The sequence below is a fragment of the Zonotrichia albicollis genome, chromosome 8, assembly GCF_047830755.1.
Source record: "Zonotrichia albicollis isolate bZonAlb1 chromosome 8, bZonAlb1.hap1, whole genome shotgun sequence".
Taxonomy (NCBI): domain Eukaryota; kingdom Metazoa; phylum Chordata; class Aves; order Passeriformes; family Passerellidae; genus Zonotrichia; species Zonotrichia albicollis.
In genome coordinates, this window is record NC_133826.1 from 2000822 (window position 1) to 2018811 (window position 17990).

General features: G+C 41.8%; 1 protein-coding gene across 15 annotated transcripts in view; it reads left to right on the plus strand.

Annotated features, from left to right (window-relative positions):
• JAK1 (Janus kinase 1) overlaps window positions 1-17990 on the plus strand; it is a 72490-nt gene that overhangs the window by 14286 nt on the left and 40214 nt on the right. For 14 of the 15 annotated variants that reach the window (XR_012581233.1, XR_012581236.1, XR_012581235.1 and 11 more), the window contains exons 2-3: window positions 16207-16283; window positions 17041-17239. Coding sequence is in view for 2 of the 15 variants with exons in the window: in XM_074545621.1 (XP_074401722.1) it covers window positions 16278-16283; window positions 17041-17239 (205 nt within the window). In the remaining 13 variants the exon portion in view is untranslated. The remainder of the gene's footprint in view (window positions 1-16206; window positions 16284-17040; window positions 17240-17990) is intronic. The other variant, XM_074545622.1, reaches the window with a different exon arrangement.

Sequence of the window (17990 nt, forward strand, 5' to 3'; positions counted from 1 at the left end):
TATATTCATATATATTATTATCTATTATTTTAGATATATTTATATATATTATTTTTATTATTTTTATTTTATTATACATATTATTTTATATTGTTTATTTTATATTATTATATATATTTATATTTATATTATTATACATATTTTATATATTATATATTATATATATTTTTATTATATAATATATAATATATATTATACATATTTATATATATAATATATTATTTTTATATGTATATATATATATGTATAATTTGTATATATATAATTTGTATATATATATATATGTATTATTTTCTGCAGGATTCCATGTGCTTTGCAGTGGGATTTGTAGAAGTGCTGCCCACTGCAGTTCAATATTTATTACCAGAATATCTGCACTGTATTTGCAGCTTTGGGGCCAAGCAGGAAATATCCAGATGCTTCAAAAATCTTCTTTTTTTCCATAGATTTTGGGTTGGAACTGCAGGTTTTGGAATTGTGACTGTAAACCAGCCAGTTCCATCACAGTGGATAACAAAGGGGCGAGGTGGGATTTGTGATTTAAATTCCTCAGTTTGTCTCTTTTTTTTTTTTTTCTTCTTTTCCTTCATTTTCCCAAATTCCCTGCCTGAATTTGGGATTCCCAAATTTCCCTTGGAACTCTTTCCCAGCTGTGTTCACTCCTCCATTTCCCCATTTGTAGCAATAAAAACAAATCCAGAGTATGACAGCTAAACTCACAGCTCAGTTCAAATTAAACCCAAATTTTTGCAGCAAATCATGAATTCTAAATTTACCCTCCCCCTTCAAAAAAAGAACAAAAAATTCAGAAAATTTTGTGTCTCATGGTGTCTGAGGCACAAAATGTTTTGTTAGTTCTGGTATCAGGTTCAAAAGGGGAAACACAAAACCCCAGTTCCTGTTTTTGTCACTTGGCAGTTTGAGCTTGTTGCTGCTGGGTTTGGTTATTTTGGACAAAGGCAAATAAATGGCTTTTAATAATTTATAAGTGAATTATTCTGGGCTTAACATTTATCTGTCCTCTCTTTTTTCTGAGCTCAAGTGAAAACTTCACCCAAATGAGTGATGTTCTGCTTTTCCTGGGGAAAAAAGGAGCAGAAAATGGTATTTTTTTAATGGGGAGAAAAGATTAATAATTCATTCATAGGTACCTAATAGAGGAGTGCAAGTGTAATATTAATATATTAATATCCAGAAGATATGAAGTATTTTTCCTAAAGCTTTTAGGATTTTTTTTCTCTTGATGTCCAAAAAATTACCACTCAACCCCAAAACAAACTGTTGTTATTTTGGCAGTGAGGGGAAAATGCAATTAAAACTTGAGGTAATTTATGTGAGGATTAATTACATAATTACAACATTAACTCTCTGCTTTGCTGCCCCTGGCCTCTCTCTTCTTCCCTTTGCCATTTATGATTTTAAAGCATGACTTATTTTATTTATTATTTTAGATTTAATTAGCTCAATATCACTGCAATTCTGGCAAGGAATTTGGTTTATGCAATTTTTAAGCACATGAATAATTCTGGAGAATTATTTTTGTATTTTATGTATTTGTGTACATAAAATATACAGGATCACATATTGCCATCTATCTGCATATCACTGGTATCTGATTAATTTAATTAATCTTTATTAAACTTTCCATCTGTCATGAAGATTTTTTTGAAAGGCTTTTCTGTTCTCTGTTTTCATGGTAAATGTACAGTCAAAGTATAAAAATTACCAACTCAACTCAGTGGAAATTCCCTCTGTGTGACCATCAGTTCCTGTAAATAAGACAAAGAGGGGTTTTTCTGATTTTTGTGGGGTTCAAACAATAAAGGGCAGAGATCTGGGATGGGATTTCTGGGCATGGGCTGGGAGGGCAACTCAGGAATTCAATATATTAGAGGGTAACTCAGTGTTTTAGAGGGTAAGTCAGGAATTCAATATTTTGGAGGGTATCTCAGTTATTCAATATTTAGAGGGTAACTCAGTTATTCAATATTTTGGAGGGTAACTCAGGAATTCAGTGTTTTAGAGGGTAACTCAGTTATTCAATGTTTTGGAGGGTAACTCAGGAATTCAATATATTAGAGGGCAACTCAGTGTTTTGGAGGGTAATTCAGTTATTCAATATTTAGAGGGTAACTCAGTGTTTTGGAGGGTAACTCAGTAATTCAATGTTTTAGAGGGCAACTCAGTGTTTTAGAGAGTAACTCAGTTATTCAATATTTAGAGGGCAACTCAGGAATTCAATATTTTGGAGGGCAACTCAGTGTTTTGGAGGGTAACTCAGTTATTCAATATTTTTGAGGGTAACTCAGTTATTCAATATTTAGAGGGTAACTCAGTTATTCAATATTTAGAGGGTAACTCAGTTATTCAATATTTTAAAGGGTAACTCAGGAATTCAATATTTTAGAGGGTAACTCAGTTATGGAGGGTAACTCAGTTATTCAATATTTAGAGGGTAACTCAGTTATTCAATATTTTTCAGGGTAACTCAGTTATTCAATATTTTGAGGGTAACTCAGGAATTCAATATTTAGAGGGTAACTCAGTTATTCAATATTTAGAGGGTAACTCAGTTATTCAATATTTTAGAGGGTAACTCAGGAATTCAATATTTTGGAGGTTAACTCAGTGTTTTAGAGGGTAATTCAGTTATTCAATATTTTAGAGGGTAACTCAGTTATTCAATATTTTGAGGGTAACTCAGTTATTCAATATTTTGAGGGTAACTCAGGAATTCAATATTTTAGAGGGTAACTCAGTTATTCAATATTTTGGAGGGTAACTCAGTTATTCAATATTTAGAGGGCAACTCAGTTATTCAGTATTTTGAGGGTAACTCAGGAATTCAATATTTTGAGGGCAACTCAGTTATTCAATATTTTAGAGGGCAGCTCAGTGTTTTAGAGGGTAACTCAGTTATTCAATATTTTAGAGGGTAACTCAGTTATTCAATATTTTAGAGGGTAACTCAGTTATTCAATATTTTGGAGGGTAACTCAGTTATTCAATATTTTGAGGGTAACTCAGTTATTCAGTATTTTGAGGGTAACTCAGTTATTCAATATTTTGAGGGTAACTCAGTTATTCAATATTTTGAGGGTAACTCAGTTATTCAATGTTTTGGAGAGTAACTCAGGAATTCAATATTTAGAGGGCAACTCAGTTATTCAATATTTTGAGGGTAACTCAGGAATTCAATATTTTAGAGGGCAACTCAGTGTTTTAGAGGGTAACTCAGGAATTCAGTGTTTTGGAGGGTAACTCAGTTATTCAATATTTTGGAGGGTATCTCAGTTATTCAATATTTTGGAGGGTATCTCAGTTATTCAATATTTTAGAGGGTAACTTAGTTATTCAATGTTTTGAAGGGTAACTCAGGAATTCAGTGTTTTAGAGGGCAACTCAGTGTTTTAGAGGGTATCTCAGTTATTCAATATTTTGGAGGGTAACTCAGGAATTCAGTGTTTTAGAGGGCAACTCAGTGTTTTAGAGGGTAACTCAGTTATTCAATATTTTGGAGAGTAACCCAGTTATTCAATATTTTGAGGGTAACTCAGTTATTCAATATTTTGGAGGGTAACTCAGTAGCTCAGTGTGGCTGCAGTTAAGGGGGGAGAAGGTCAGAAATCATTTCCTGAACCCAAATATTTGGGAGTTGCCTGTTAAACTTCTATAGTGTGATTTTATCATGACAACCCCTAATTTCAAGTCCTTTTTAATACTGAATTTCAGCAGCATCAGCCCATAAATGCTATTCCTCAAAGTGATGCTGGAAGTGTGAAAGAAGCAGCAGCAAATCCTGGTGGATTTTTCGTGGTGTTTGCGTGTCCTGGAGCTCCTCAGGGTGTGCAGGGTGTGGGGCAGGAGCTGCTGGGGCCAGGCTGGGATTTGGGATGGGATTTGGGATGGGATTTGGGATGGGATTTGGGATGGGCTTTGGGATGGGATTTGGGATGAGTCAGCCCTGCCTGAGTCACTGCTGAAAGCCATTGAGCAACAGCGGCCCAGCTTTGCTATTTTTAATATTTGCTTACTCACATTTACTGTACTAAGCTCTTTACAGGAAAGGTAGTTAAGGGTTGTAGTAAGCTCTTAAAGCCACTTTCCATGGCAGCAGCTCCTTTAATTAATTAGCTGTGATGTTTTCTGTCCTGTTTTTTCTGAGCTTTTAAGGTCTGGGCATAATTCTCATGTGTGATGTTTCCAGCAGTGCTGCAGTGTGGTGCTCACAGCATCACCTCTGGACCTACAGGGATTCACTGGACTTTAAAAGCAGCAGGAGCAGCTTGGTAGGACCTGGAGGTGTTTATTGACCTCACCAGGTGGAATTTTGTCTGAGGGCCATGGTTGAATATGTGAATGAAACATTGCAAGGTTTTAGCCATGATGGAATGAACAAATCCCAACTTTGCTGTTGGCAGTGCCCACCATCCTTAGGGTGCAACCTTGTGCAGGCTGGGCAGAGTTCCAGAATAAAGCAGGGATTGATTCACAGGATCTCCTCCATGGATCCACCCTGGGCAGCACCAGAGCCCAGCCAGGGCTGCACCCAAGATGAACCAAAATGGCCCCAAAATGCACGAGGGGCACGGGCTCTGTCCCTGGGATCAGCTCTGCTCCATTTGCACCTTGCAGTTCATTGTCCCATTCCAGCTTTAGCCCAGGCACTCCCACCCTGCTTGTTTTTCTCTCTCCAGCCCACGGGGTTTGTGCTCTGGGCTGAGATTTGGGTCATTTGTCCTTGGTGCCCAGCTGGAGCAGGAATTGTTTTGTCTCCTGCTCTGTGCACAGAGCTCAGCATCCCTGATGTGAGCCCAGCCCCACACACTAAAGCAGCTCAGAGTGTGAAAATAGAGAACCCAAACCTGAGGTATCACCCCAGCCAGGCTCTTGCACTGCCCAAGGTGTGAGGCCTTTTAATAAATCCCTATTTTATCCTTCAGCACTGCCCAGCCCCTGTTCCAGGCAGCCTCTCCAGGCACTGGTTGGATGGGGATGAACTGGGACAGCTGGGATCATTCCTGTTATCCCTCTGGGATCCTGGGAGAGCAAAGCCCAAAGATCCCCCCAGCAGCAGGAAATGCTCCTGCATCCCTGGGACAGCTGGGCAATGTCTGCTGCTGCTGTGGGCTTCTGCAGAGCTGGGATAAAATCACAGCTGGACTGAAAAATTCACTGGCCCCTGACTTTCTTACGAAACTGCTCTTGGCCAAAGCAAGAAATTGAGCTCCCATCAGTTTTCATAACACTCAGACAGTGCTGGGAATGCAGATTGAGTTCACATTCCTCTCATAATTTTTGACTTTAGATTCTGAAATATAGACTATATGTGCAAAGTTGGGGTTTTTCAGTTTTTCTGCATGGTTTAAGACTGACAGGACAATGAATCTGGAGTTAAAAACCACCTGGAGTTACCAGGCAGCCACTGCAGAAATGGCACAAGCAAATGTTTTCTAAGAAGAGAGAAATGAGTGAATGGCAAATAAAACTGGGATGATTCAGCCCTTGCAGAAGTGTATAGAAGAGTTTATTTAGATTGTTAACCTGGAACAGGTGTGAGGCTTTCTAGGGCAGGAAAGCTGTTGGTGCCAGGCTGGAATTGCTGTTGGGGTCAGATGTGTGGCAGAGTCTGTGATGGGTGCAAAGGCAAATTTGGGCATTCTGGGACAAACCCTCAGTGACAGGAGGAGTGTGCAAGCTGCAGGACAAAGTTTCAAATTCATAACAGGAAAGGAAAAGGGAAGGGAAGGGAAAAGGGAAGGGAAAAGGGAAGGGAAAGGGAAAGGGAAAGGGGAAGGGAAGGGAAGGGAAGGAAAGGAAAGGAAAGGAAAGGGGAAAGGAAAGGGGAAAGGAAAGGGGAAAGGAAAGGGGAAAGGAAAGGGGAAAGGAAAGGAAAGGGGAAAGGAAAGGGGAAAGGAAAGGAAAGGGGAAAGGAAAGGAAAGGGGAAAGGAAAGGAAAGGGGAAAGGAAAGAGGAAAGGAAAAGGGAAAGGAAAAGGGAAAGGGAAAGGAAAAGGAAAGGAAAGGGGAAAGGAAAGGAAAAGGGAAAGGAAAAGGGAAAGGAAAAGGAAAGGAAAGGGGAAAGGAAAGGAAAAGGGAAAGGAAAAGGGAAAGGAAAAGGAAAGGAAAGGGAAAGGAAAAGGAAAAGGGAAAGGAAAGGAAAAGGGAAAAGGGGAAAGGGGAAAGGAAAGAGGTCCCACAGCTCATCATTGTACTCTCACGTCTCACCACCTTTGAACCACTGTTGACACAATTCTCAGGTGCAAACATGTAACGTTGACTCCTATTTAGGCAGTTAGTCAAAACCAGTGGGGGTGTGTTTGTCCAAGGGGCTGAATGAATGGAGGGTAAATATTTGGGTTGCTTGCCAGGCTGATGCTGGGCAGCAGCTCGTGTTGGCACAGCTCTGAGTTGTGGCAGAGCATTCTCAGCTAAACTGGCAGTGAAAGTTCATGGTGAGAACCATTGGTACAGCTTTGGGTGGCTGCACAAAGAGCCTGTAGTGGTGTGCAGGGTGTCTGGAAGCACTGAGGTTTGTTTGGGGTGGTGCTGGAGCACAGGACTGGATTTACAGGTTCCTTCCTGCTGCTGGTGGCAGAGCTCTGCTCAAACACGGGATTGTCTCGGAGATAAAGCTGATACCAGCCAAACAACAGGGTGTTCCTGTGGCTGAGGCAGAGAGCAGCTGGTAGATAAGCCTTTAATGGCAGCTGGCTGCTCATGTTCTGCAGGAGAATCCTTAGAAAACCTTGGGAAAAGTGTCCCTGGTGTCCCAGAGGAGCCAGAGCTCTGCTTGTGGCCACCGAAGGGAGAGCAAGCATCCTGGCTTTTGGCAGGGCTCGAGTTGTTTACTGAGACAACTTTCTAAAGGCTTTGTTTGGCTCTCACTGATTGGCTTCTTCTGTTTCAAGGGTTCTCTTCCAGTTTCCTTGTGTTTGGTTTTTGGAGAAGAAAAGAGCCTTCAGCTGGGAGAAATTAAAAGTGGTTTTTTTCCCAATCTTTGGTGCAGTTGGGATCAGAGAAAATCAATTGAAGGGGAGATCTGAACCACATAATTTCTTTGTCATTTTCCAGGTGGTATTGAGGGCTTAGCTCCTCTTTTTGAAGGTGGCAATAGGAGAATTCAGAGTAGGCAACACGAGGATTCTTTAAAGCCTGGAAATACAAAAGTGATTGTGGGCAAACCAAAGCCTGTCCTGGGGGAGGGCTCACTCACCCACATTTGAGCCTGCAGTTTAAAGGGATGAGCTGAGATGCAGATGTAGGATTCCTTCTCAGTCCCAGGACTTGCAAACCTCATTTTGGTCCAGACAAGTCCATTAACTGTGCCCCTTCCTTCCCCTGACCAAGGGGGATAAATGTCTTTACAGCCAGCCATGAGTGCAGGTGCTCTCTGGTGATTAGATTATCATAAAAAGAAATTGCTATGTATATTTATCCCAACAGATGGGCAATAAATAATTGTATTTCCACTTATTTAAAAATCATGTCTCAGTGGGATTTGGGCATTCCTTGGGTTGTCCATTTTTTAGCATGAAGTGCTTGAGCTGCTCACTCTGCACCCACTTTTCTAAACTGAAAACATTTATTTCTATGCACACCAAATAGTGCAGCCCAATAACTCCACTTGGGAATTTTTTGGGTTGGAAAAGTCCATGTTGTCCACTTTGCATTGAGCCTGACAAGATCTTGTGCACCTTTGTGACTAAATACAGATGGGGGCTACCAGCATTAGAGCAGGATTTTAACTTAATAAAAGAGGAGCACAGACAGGGGGTTTGAAGATCCAATTTCTCTTGATGTCAGTAATAAATCCCAAGTTTATTATGGAATATTTTTGGTTTTCAACTCTGTTATAGCAGTAATGTTTATTGGTTAGGGGATATTTTTGGTGGTTGGTGGTTTGCTCTTAACAGGTAAACAAAACTGGTGAAGTTTTGTTTGCTGTTGTTTGGGCCTTGTTTTAAACTTTGATCCCTTCAGAGTGAACTTTAACAATATCTTCTCACCACATTTAAAAAAGAAAAAAAACCAACCAAACAAAAAGAGAAAAAGGCAAACCATCAAAAAAGTCTTACCGAGGTGCAAAGCCACCACAGGAAGCACATGACTGCCAGATCTGGGGTTTGGGGGCCCTGCCCTTCTCACACGAGATGTTGACCACAAAGTCAGAACCTCTTTAGGCATAAATGGCAGCAGGTGGGTGACATTTATTTCGAGATGGTGAGTGTAAAAGTTTGTTTCAGTTTGTTCTTCTGAGGGAAGGCTGGGGTTGGTCCTTGCCCTCAGGAATTCCTGCTCCCTGGGAGGAGCTGGGGTGCCCTGCCCCTGTGTGTGTGAGCAGGGCTGGTGTGTGCTGAGCCCTCCTCTGTGTGTGTGAGCAGGGCTGGTGTGTGTGACCCTCCCTGCTGTGTGTGAGCAGGGCTGGGGTGTGTGAGCAGGGCTGGGGTGTGCTGAGGCCTCCTCTGTGTGTATGAGCAAGGCTGGTGTGTGCTGAGCCCTCCTCTGTGTGTGCAAGCAGGGCTGGTGTGTTCTGAGGCCTCCTCTGTGTGTGTGAGCAGGGCTGGTGTGTTCTGAGCCCTCCTCTGTGTGTATGAGCAGGGCTGGGGTGTGCTGAGGCCTCCTCTGTGTGTGTGAGCAGGGCTGGAGTGTGCTGAGGCCTCCTCTGTGTGTGTGAGCAGGGCTGGTGTGTTCTGAGCCCTCCTCTGTGTGTATGAGCAGGGCTGGGGTGTGCTGAGGCCTCCTCTGTGTGTGTGAGCAGGGCTGGTGTGTGCTGAGCCCTCCTCTGTGTGTGTGAGTAGGGCCGGGGTGTGTGACCCTCCCTGCTGTGTATGAGCAAGGCTGGGGCGTGCTGAGGCCTCCTCTGTGTGTGTGAGCAGGGCTGGTGTGTGCTAAGGCCTCCTCTGTGTGTGTGAGCAAGGCTGGCGTGTGCTGAGGCCTCCTCTGTGTGTGTGAGCAGGGCTGGGGTGTGTGACCCTCCCTGCTGTGTGTGAGCAGGGCTGGTGTGTGCTGAGCTCTCCTCTGTGTGTGTGAGCAGGGCTGGTGTGTTCTGAGCCCTCCTCTGTGTGTGTGAGCAGGGCTGGAGTGTGTGAGCAGGGCTGGGGTGTGTGAGCAGGGCTGGGGTGTGCTGAGCCCTCCTCTGTGTGTGTGAGCAAGGCTGGGGTGTGCTGAGCCCTCCTCTGTGTGTGTGAGCAGGGCTGGAGTATGCTGAGCCCTCCTCTGTGTGTGTGAGCAAGGCTGGGGTGTGCTGAGCCCTCCTCTGTGTGTGTGAGCAAGGCTGGAGTATGCTGAGCCCTCCTCTGTCTATGTATGAGCAAGGCTGGGGTGTGCTGAGGCCTTCTCTGTGTGTGAGCAGGGCTGGGGGGTGCTGAGGCCTCCTCTGTGTGTATGAGCAAGGCTGGTGTGTTCTGAGCCCTTCTCTGTGTGTGTGAGCAGGGCTGGTGTGTTCTGAGCCCTTCTCTGTGTGTGTGAGCAGGGCTGGTGTGTTCTGAGCCCTTCTCTGTGTGTGTGAGCAGGGCTGGTGTGTGCTGAGCCCTCCTCTGTGTGTGTGAGCAGGGCTGGGGTGTGTGAGCAGGGCTGGTGTGTGCTGAGCCCTCCTCTGTGTGTGTGAGCAGGGCTGGGGTGTGTGAGCAGGGCTGGTGTGTGCTGAGCCCTCCTCTGTGTGTGTGAGCAGGGCTGGGGTGTTCTGAGCCCTCCTCTGTGTGTGTGAGCAGGGCTGGTGTGTGCTGAGCCCTCCTCTGTGTGTGTGAGCAGGGCTGGGGTGCTGAGGCCTCCTCTGTGTGTGTGAGCAGGGCTGGGGTGCTGAGGCCTCCTCTGTGTGTGTGAGCAGGGCTGGTGTGTGCTGAGCCCTCCTCTGTGTGTGTGAGCAGGGCTGGTGTGTGCTGAGCCCTCCTCTGTGTGTGTGAGTAGGGCTGGTGTGTTCTGAGCCCTCCTCTGTGTGTGTGAGCAGGGCTGGTGTGTTCTGAGCCCTCCTCTGTGTGTGTGAGCAAGGCTGGTGTGTGCTGAGGCCTCCTCTGTGTGTGTGAGCAGGGCTGGTGTGTTCTGAGCCCTCCTCTGTGTGTGTGAGCAAGGCTGGGGTGTGCTGAGGCCTCCTCTGTGTGTGTGAGCAGGGCTGGGGTGTGCTGAGCCCTTCTCTGTGTGTGTGAGCAGGGCTGGTGTGTTCTGAGCCCTTCTCTGTGTGTGTGAGCAGGGCTGGTGTGTTCTGAGCCCTTCTCTGTGTGTGTGAGTAGGGCTGGGGTGTGTGAGCAGGGCTGGTGTGTGTGACCCTCCCTGCTGTGTGTGTGAGCAGGGCTGGGATGTTCTGAGCCCTCCTCTGTGTGTGTGAGCAGGGCTGGTGTGTGCTGAGCCCTCCCTGGTGTGCTGAGGCCTCCTCTGTGTGTGTGAGCAGGGCTGGTGTGTGTGACCCTCCCTGCTGTGTGTGAGCAGGGCTGCCGTGCGTGACCCTCCTCTCTCCCAGTGCCTCATTCCCATGAATTTCATCCCATGGAAGTTGAACTTTTCTGCGGAGCGCTGCCACATCCTGCTGCAGTGACCTGCTGGGGTCAGTGCCGCGTCAGGCCTCAGGAAGAAGCCCTGCAGGGCCCTTTACACTTTCTCCCGTGAGGGAGCCCCGGGCTGTGTGTCAGGATGGGAAGCCCTGGGCTGTGTGTCAGGATGGTTTCCCTGGCAGTTTTTGCCCAGGTCTGACTGAGGTGCCCCTCAGGAAACGCTGGGATCGGCGCCGTGCCAGCGGGAAGGGGCCGCGCTTCCCGGAGGCCGGCTCTGCTCTGCTGGGAAGGGGCCGTGGCTCTTCTCCAGAGAATTCCCATCCCGTCTTCAGCCCCAGGCTGCCTGGGCACGGGGAGCACAGAGGAGAACATCAAGGAAGGAAAAGGATCATTAATGCCGTGTCCCAGGCAAGAATAAAAACAAATTGTCCGTGTAAATCACTTTAGCTCTGGAATGCCCCTCCAGCCCCGTCAGCATCAGCCTGAGCAATAAGGCTGGTTTTAGATAGTTGTGAGGAAAAACTTATAAAAATTAAATTAATTCTCCAATTAAAACTTAATTACAGAAAAATCAGGTTGTTGTTGGAAGGTTTCTGTGAAGGTTTCTTGAGGCTTTCTTTGCCTCAAGGAAATTGAACTTCCCTGCTAAACCCGAATAAATTTCCTTTGCCTCCAAGGAAATTGATTTGGGTTTAGCAGAGAAGTGCTTGGGGTTGACTGTACAAAAACAGAATAATTGGTTGTAAACCCCAAGAATTGAATCATTTAAAGTTATTATACCAGAAATTAGGGATGAAAGAGAATTAAGCACACATTTATAAGATATAAAAACATAGCTGAAGATGCCTCTGCTCATTGCAGACTGGTTGTGACCTTTAAACATCACTTCCCACCCGACCAACTATGAAAAATTGGTCATTTTTGCAGCCCAGTCTGTATCCAAAGGAAAACCAGGCTGGAAGGAGCAGGTAATACAGAAAAAAATGGGATTTTGTGTTTTTGTGCCTCCTGCATCTGCCCCAACCATTGCAGGCAGAACAATAAAGGTGGGAAATGAACACCCAGCTCTCTGAGAGGGCTGGGAAACCTCTTCCCACATTGGTGACACATCATGGAATTCAGAGAAACGGCAGAAAATACCTTGGAAAGGCACAGGAAAGGAGCTCAGGGTGCAGCAGGGCAGGGCTGGCTTTGGGCAGCACTCACAGGAGTTGGGCTCCTCTGCTTTCAGGGCTGGAGAGCCAAAAATGGAAATATTTCATAGCTGTTCATAGTAGTGTGACACTAATGAAGCTGGCTGGTTTTCAGTTCTTGAGAATTTCACTGCACATGGACCGCTCCTGGTGAAAAGTTCCATTCTGTGCCCTCCATTCTGTTTTAAAACACAATTTTTTCAGCGTGGATCAGTCATATCACAGCATGGATTGCACAGAAAAACCCAAGGGGAGTTGTTAAGTCTGGTTTGGGATAAACAGCCTGTGATGAGATCACTCTGAGTAAAAGCATGGAATAAACACAGTAATAAATAATTAAAACAAATTAAATGTACATTTGATGAGATAATTCTGTGGAAAACAAATAGCATGTGCTCATGTATCTAAATTTTCAGTCTCTAAGAGGTTAGGAAACCTGAAACTAGATTGGCTGAGATGGCAAAAAAGAGGAAGAACTTGCAGATGAGGCTTCAGAGTGAGTTTTGGCTTGGTCACATTTTAGCTGGGATTTTCCTGCATTCGTATTTTAGGGACTTTTACCCCTGCAATGGACCTTCCATTTTTGCATTTTTCTTCCAGGATATCCTGGGTTATGGTGAACTGTGGGCTTGGGGGAGCAGCATCCTTCTGGCCCAAGGGAGATCTGCACAGAGTTTCAAAAATATTTAATTTCTGCATCTGCCTTTCCTTAGTCTAAAGGCTTTTAAAAAGGCTTTTAATTTGTTTAACAAATACCCTTGTACATTTGGTTTTTTCCTTAAAAAATGCTGGAGCTGCTGGCTTTCAAATGTAGCAAATCATAGCCAGGAACTTGAGTTTTTACCAAATATTATTCTCTCCCAAATATCCTAATATTAATGGCCAAACTGATTAACGAACCCACCTTTAGGCTTCCCTCTCCTATTTTATAATTCTTTGTGATATCAGAAATTTTTGAGGGCTCTGGATAATATGTAATTCCTCGCCAGGATTTTAAATAAGCAGGAAAAGGCTTTGCTGGGGGAGTGGGAGCTGAAGAAAAGCCATCCAGCATTCCCAAAAATATTTTGGAGGGTGCATCCCAAAGAGCTGCTTCCACTGGGAGAAACAGAAATGAAGTGAAATTAAAATATGCCTGAAAAAAGCAAATGCAGCAGGGACTGAGCACATCCCTTGGGGTAGGGAAGAGACAAAAAATACACAAATAAAATACACAAATAACAATTTGTGGGGCTCTTAGACAGTGGCAAAGGATAAAAATCACTTTTCAGAGAGGAAGCATTTGATTGTATAGGTGTGTGGAGAAGGATGCTCAGACAGAGCAGGAATTTGTCTGGCTCGAAGGAGCCCTTGTGGAAGATGAAAGTGCATTTTTGAAAGGTGAATCCTTGACAATGAGCAGGGAATGTCTGGGAAGCCCATTAGGAAATAACAAATAATGGGATGGATGGGGTTGGTTTGGTTCAGACCCAGGTTTGGAAATGAAGCAGCATTTAAGGTTTCAGCATTCTGGGAATTGCTGTGACTGAAACCAAGAGGAGGAGCCTTTAACCAAGGCAAAGCTGCCCTGTGAAAAACAAGAAGTTTGATTTATGAATCTGTAAAAGGCACTGGTTTTATATCCCCCTCACATCTTAAAACATCTGGACCAGTTTTTAGTATTAGGCCCACACAGACATTAAACTCTATTAAGTGCCAGTTATATGTAATTTAAAAGGGGGTTTTAATGAGATTCAGGTTAATGTATTTCACCTTTTGCATTTCAATTTTATGGTGCTGTGCAGAAATAATATTAATATAAAATGATGTATAAATAATATTTATTATATAAATAATGTTAATATAATATTAATTCATGCTAATGATATTAATATATTTCACCTTTTTAATTTCAATTTTATGGTGCCGTGCAGAAATAATATTCATATAAAATGATGTATAAATAATATATTTATTCATATTAATATATTTCACCTTTTTTATTTCAATTTTATGGTACTGTGCGGAAATAATATTCATATAAAATGATGTATAAATAATATTTATTATATAAATAATATGACTATAATATTAGTTCATGTTAATGGTATTAATATATTTCACCTTTTGAATTTCAATTTTATGGTGCTGTGCAGAAATAATATTAATATAAAATGATGTATAAAGATTATTTATTATATAAATAATATTAGTATAATATTAATTCATGTTCATGATATTAATATATTTCACCTTTTGCATTTCAATTTTATGGTGATGTGCAGAAATAATATTAATATAAAATGATGTATAAATAATATTTATGATATAAATAATATTAATATAATATTAGTTCATGTTAATGGTATTAATATATTTCACCTTTTACATTTCAATTTTATGGTGCCGTGCAGAAATAATATTAATATAAGAATTATTTATAAATATTATTTATTTTATAATTCACATATTGATTCATATTAATATATTTCACCTTCTACATTTCAATTTTATGGTGCTGTGCGGAAATAATATTAATATAAAATGATGTATAAATAATATTTATTATATAAATAATGTTAACATAATATTAATTCATGCTAATGATATTAATATATTTCACCTTTGTAATTTCAATTTTATGGTGCCGTGCAGAAATAATATTCATATAAAATGATGTATAAATAATATATTTATTCATATTAGTATATTTCACCTTTTGCATTTCAATTTTATGGTGCTGTGCAGAAATAATATTCATATAAAATGATGTATGAATATTATTTATTATATAAATAATATTAGTATAATATTAATTCATGTTCATGATAATATATTTCACCTTTTGCATTTCAATTTTATGGTGCTGTGTGGAAATAAAATTAATATAAAAATGTTCATAAATATTATTTATTATATAAATATTATTATTTAATATTAATTCATATTAATACATTTCTCATTTTGCATTTCAGTTTTATGGTGCTGTTCAGAAATAATTCCTGGCTTGTGGCCATATCCCAAAAATCACACTCTCAATTTCTTGTTCCCCATATTATTGCCAAGAGAATGAGTCTGGAACCTCAAATTCAGCATTCAAGTGGCAGAAAAATGCAATTTAATTGGGAATGTGTGCCAGGCTTTTCAATATAATTTTTTTTCTGGGATGGGATCAGATTTTTTTGTCTCTTCCCAAGCACCAGGGAAGTTGTGTGGCTCTGTCTGATTTTTCCCAGACTGAGCCTCAGGCTTTTAAAGCAATATTTGCTGAAGTCTGCTAGGTCAGATTAACTCACACTGCTGGAGCAAAAATAATAAAAACCCATTTTGGTGAAACACATTTTGGCAGGGATGGAGAGGAGGGAGAAAGGAGGAACCTTCAGCCTCAGATGAGTGATGGCTGAGGCTTCCCAAAGCAGCAGCACTGCCAGGTTTAGTTTTAAATTTGAAATTTGAAATGATAATCTGGGAGGGCAGGGAAAAACAGAGAGCAGGGGGAGAATTGGAATTAATATCTGCTGAAATTGGAATGAATATCTAAGGAAAAATGTAAGGAATGAAGGCATGGAGGAGGTGAAGCACAGAGGAAAATGTCCCTGTGGTGTCACAGCTGAGGAGAATAATTCCAGACTGAAACCAGGGAATAATCCAGGGAATAATCCAGGGAATAATCCAGGGAATAATCCAGGGAATAATCCAGGTTTGCCTGGCTTTTGGTTGCTCCTCAGGCTGTGCCCCCAAAGTGTCAGGAGGGATCAGTGGATGTGCCCAAACTCCTCTCCTGGGGCTGCCTTGGCTGAGGCCAAATCCAGGTCTCAGTTATTGTTATTATCATTACTATTATTATTATTATTATTATTATCATCATCATTATTATTACTATTATTGTTATTGTTATTATTGTTATTATTATTATTATTATTATTATTATTATTATTATTACTATTACTATTACTATTACTATTACTATTATTATTGTTATCATCATCATCATTATTATTACTATTATTGTTATTGTTATTATTATTATTATTGTTATTATTATTATTACTATTACTATTATTGTTATTGTTATTATTGCTATCATCATCATCATCATCATCATTTATTATTATTGTTGTTATTATTGTTATTATTGTTATTATTATTATTACTATTACTATTATTGTTATTGTTATTATTGTTATCATCATCATCATAATCATTTATTATTATTGTTGTTGTTATTGTTATTATTGTTATTATTATTATTATTATTACTATTACTGTTATTGTTATTATTGTTATTATCATCATCATCATCATCTATTATTATTGTTGTTGTTACTATTATTATTATTATTATTATTATTACTATTACTATTATTGTTATTGTTATTATTGTTATCATCATCATCATCATCTATTGTTATTGTTGTTATTATTGTTATTATTATTATTAATCTGCTCCACTAGGATTGCAGGTGGAATTTTATCAGCCTGACCATTTCATTCATACCTCCAGCTGTACAAAGCCATTCCTGATGTTTATTTTCCTTTTTTTTTCAGTCAGAGTGAAGCTTCTCCAGGGGAGAGTGCAGACCCATTTCAGTCGTGTAGAGGATCCCACAGGCACATAAATGCAGGTGTGTTGGCTTTGGGGGTTCATTTTTTAATTGTTTTTTTGGTGGGAGGATTAATTTCATCAACTATAAAATTGGTGGTTTGGGCTTTTTAAAGCTTAGAAAAACATGGAACAAAGAACACAAATAACTCAAATAACTTTCTGCTCTTTCTGTTTAAGCACTGAGTATGAAAACCAATTTTCTTTTGAGTCAGAGCTGCCCTGTTGTGCATCCTTGGCAATCTAAAAGCTCTTGCATTAAACCTACTCAGTGCTACCCTTTCCTCCTGCAGAGACAGAGAAGCAGGAATAAAAAATAAATGCCAATAAATCTTCTAAAACACACCATGACTCATAAACCATCAGCAGTTTCAAACACAAAGGGTGAGAGGGGAGAAAACAATGAGAAATATTTTGCTGTTAAGGGGCTGTAAAAATAGAAGCTGATTTTTTAAAGAAGGAAACATCAAATGAGCTGCTTAAATCACTCAAGTGTTGTTTTCCAGCCAGGGAGGTGCTGAAGGATGTGAAAATTATTTCTGCTTTGAGGAGAGAAACCTTGCAGGAAAGCTGTGGCACCCCCAAAAGAGAAGGGAATGATTTGGAGCAGAGTTCCCAGAACCAGAATAATCCCTGCCATTTCTTTTTTCCTGTTTTCACCTGGTTTTGGATAAATCCCCACCTGAGGGTTTGGAGGATGGTGGTGCAGTGATGGGTTTGTGTCCTGACAATCCCAACTCCCCTCACGTTTCCCTTTGCTCTTTTCTCTGCTCTCCCAGTATCTCAACGTAAAAGAAGATTGCAAAGCCATGGCTTTCTGTGCAAAAATGAGGAGCACCAAGAAAAATGAGCTCAACCTGGAGGCTCAGCACCAGGGGCTGGAAATCCTCTTCTACCTGCAGGACAAGGCCCCGCTGTGTTACTCCAGCGGGGAGTTCACCTCGGAGGAGCTGTGCATTGAGGCTGCCCAGAAGTGCTGTGAGTGTTGGGGTTCATTTCAGCTCCCCTCATTTCAGAGGGGCCTGGCAGCAGCCAGGGTCAGGCATCCTCTGTGGGGCAGACATTCCCTATCCCAAAAATCCCCACTGAGCTGCTCTGACCTCGTGTGCATCCCTCACGTGGCAGGGCTGTGCTCTTCCCTCTGGGCTGGGCTCAGCAAACACCTGCAATTCCACAGGAAAAGTGGATTTCATCTCTGCTCGATCTCACAGCCCGGTGGGATTTTGTATTTACAGTTCTGAGCTTCTTTCCCCATGGAACTCCAAACCTTACCCAGCTGCTGTGGGGTGAGAACGGGGGAACTGGGCAGGAATTTTCCTGCAGCGCTCAAATGTTTTCTTTGATTCTTGGAATCCCCTTCAGCTCATTTGCCTAATTGCTCCTCTTCCATGGGGATGGGTGAAATGATGGAAATCTGCAGGACAAACCTCACCAAATGAGTTCTGATATTATTTTTTAACAGATTTAAGTGAGGGGTATTTAACACCCACCTGTTTATGTGGGTGTGCAGGAGCTGCTCTTGGGGGCTCTGAACCCACAGATGGTGCAGCTGCTCCAGAGCTGGGATAAGGAATTCCAGCAGGTCTGGGATGGAGGAAACATCCATCCCAAAGAGATCTGGGATGGAATAAACATCCATCCATCCCAAAGAGATCTGAGATGGAATAAACATCCATCCATCCATCCATCCCAAAGAGATCTGGGATGGAGTAACCATCCATCCATCCAT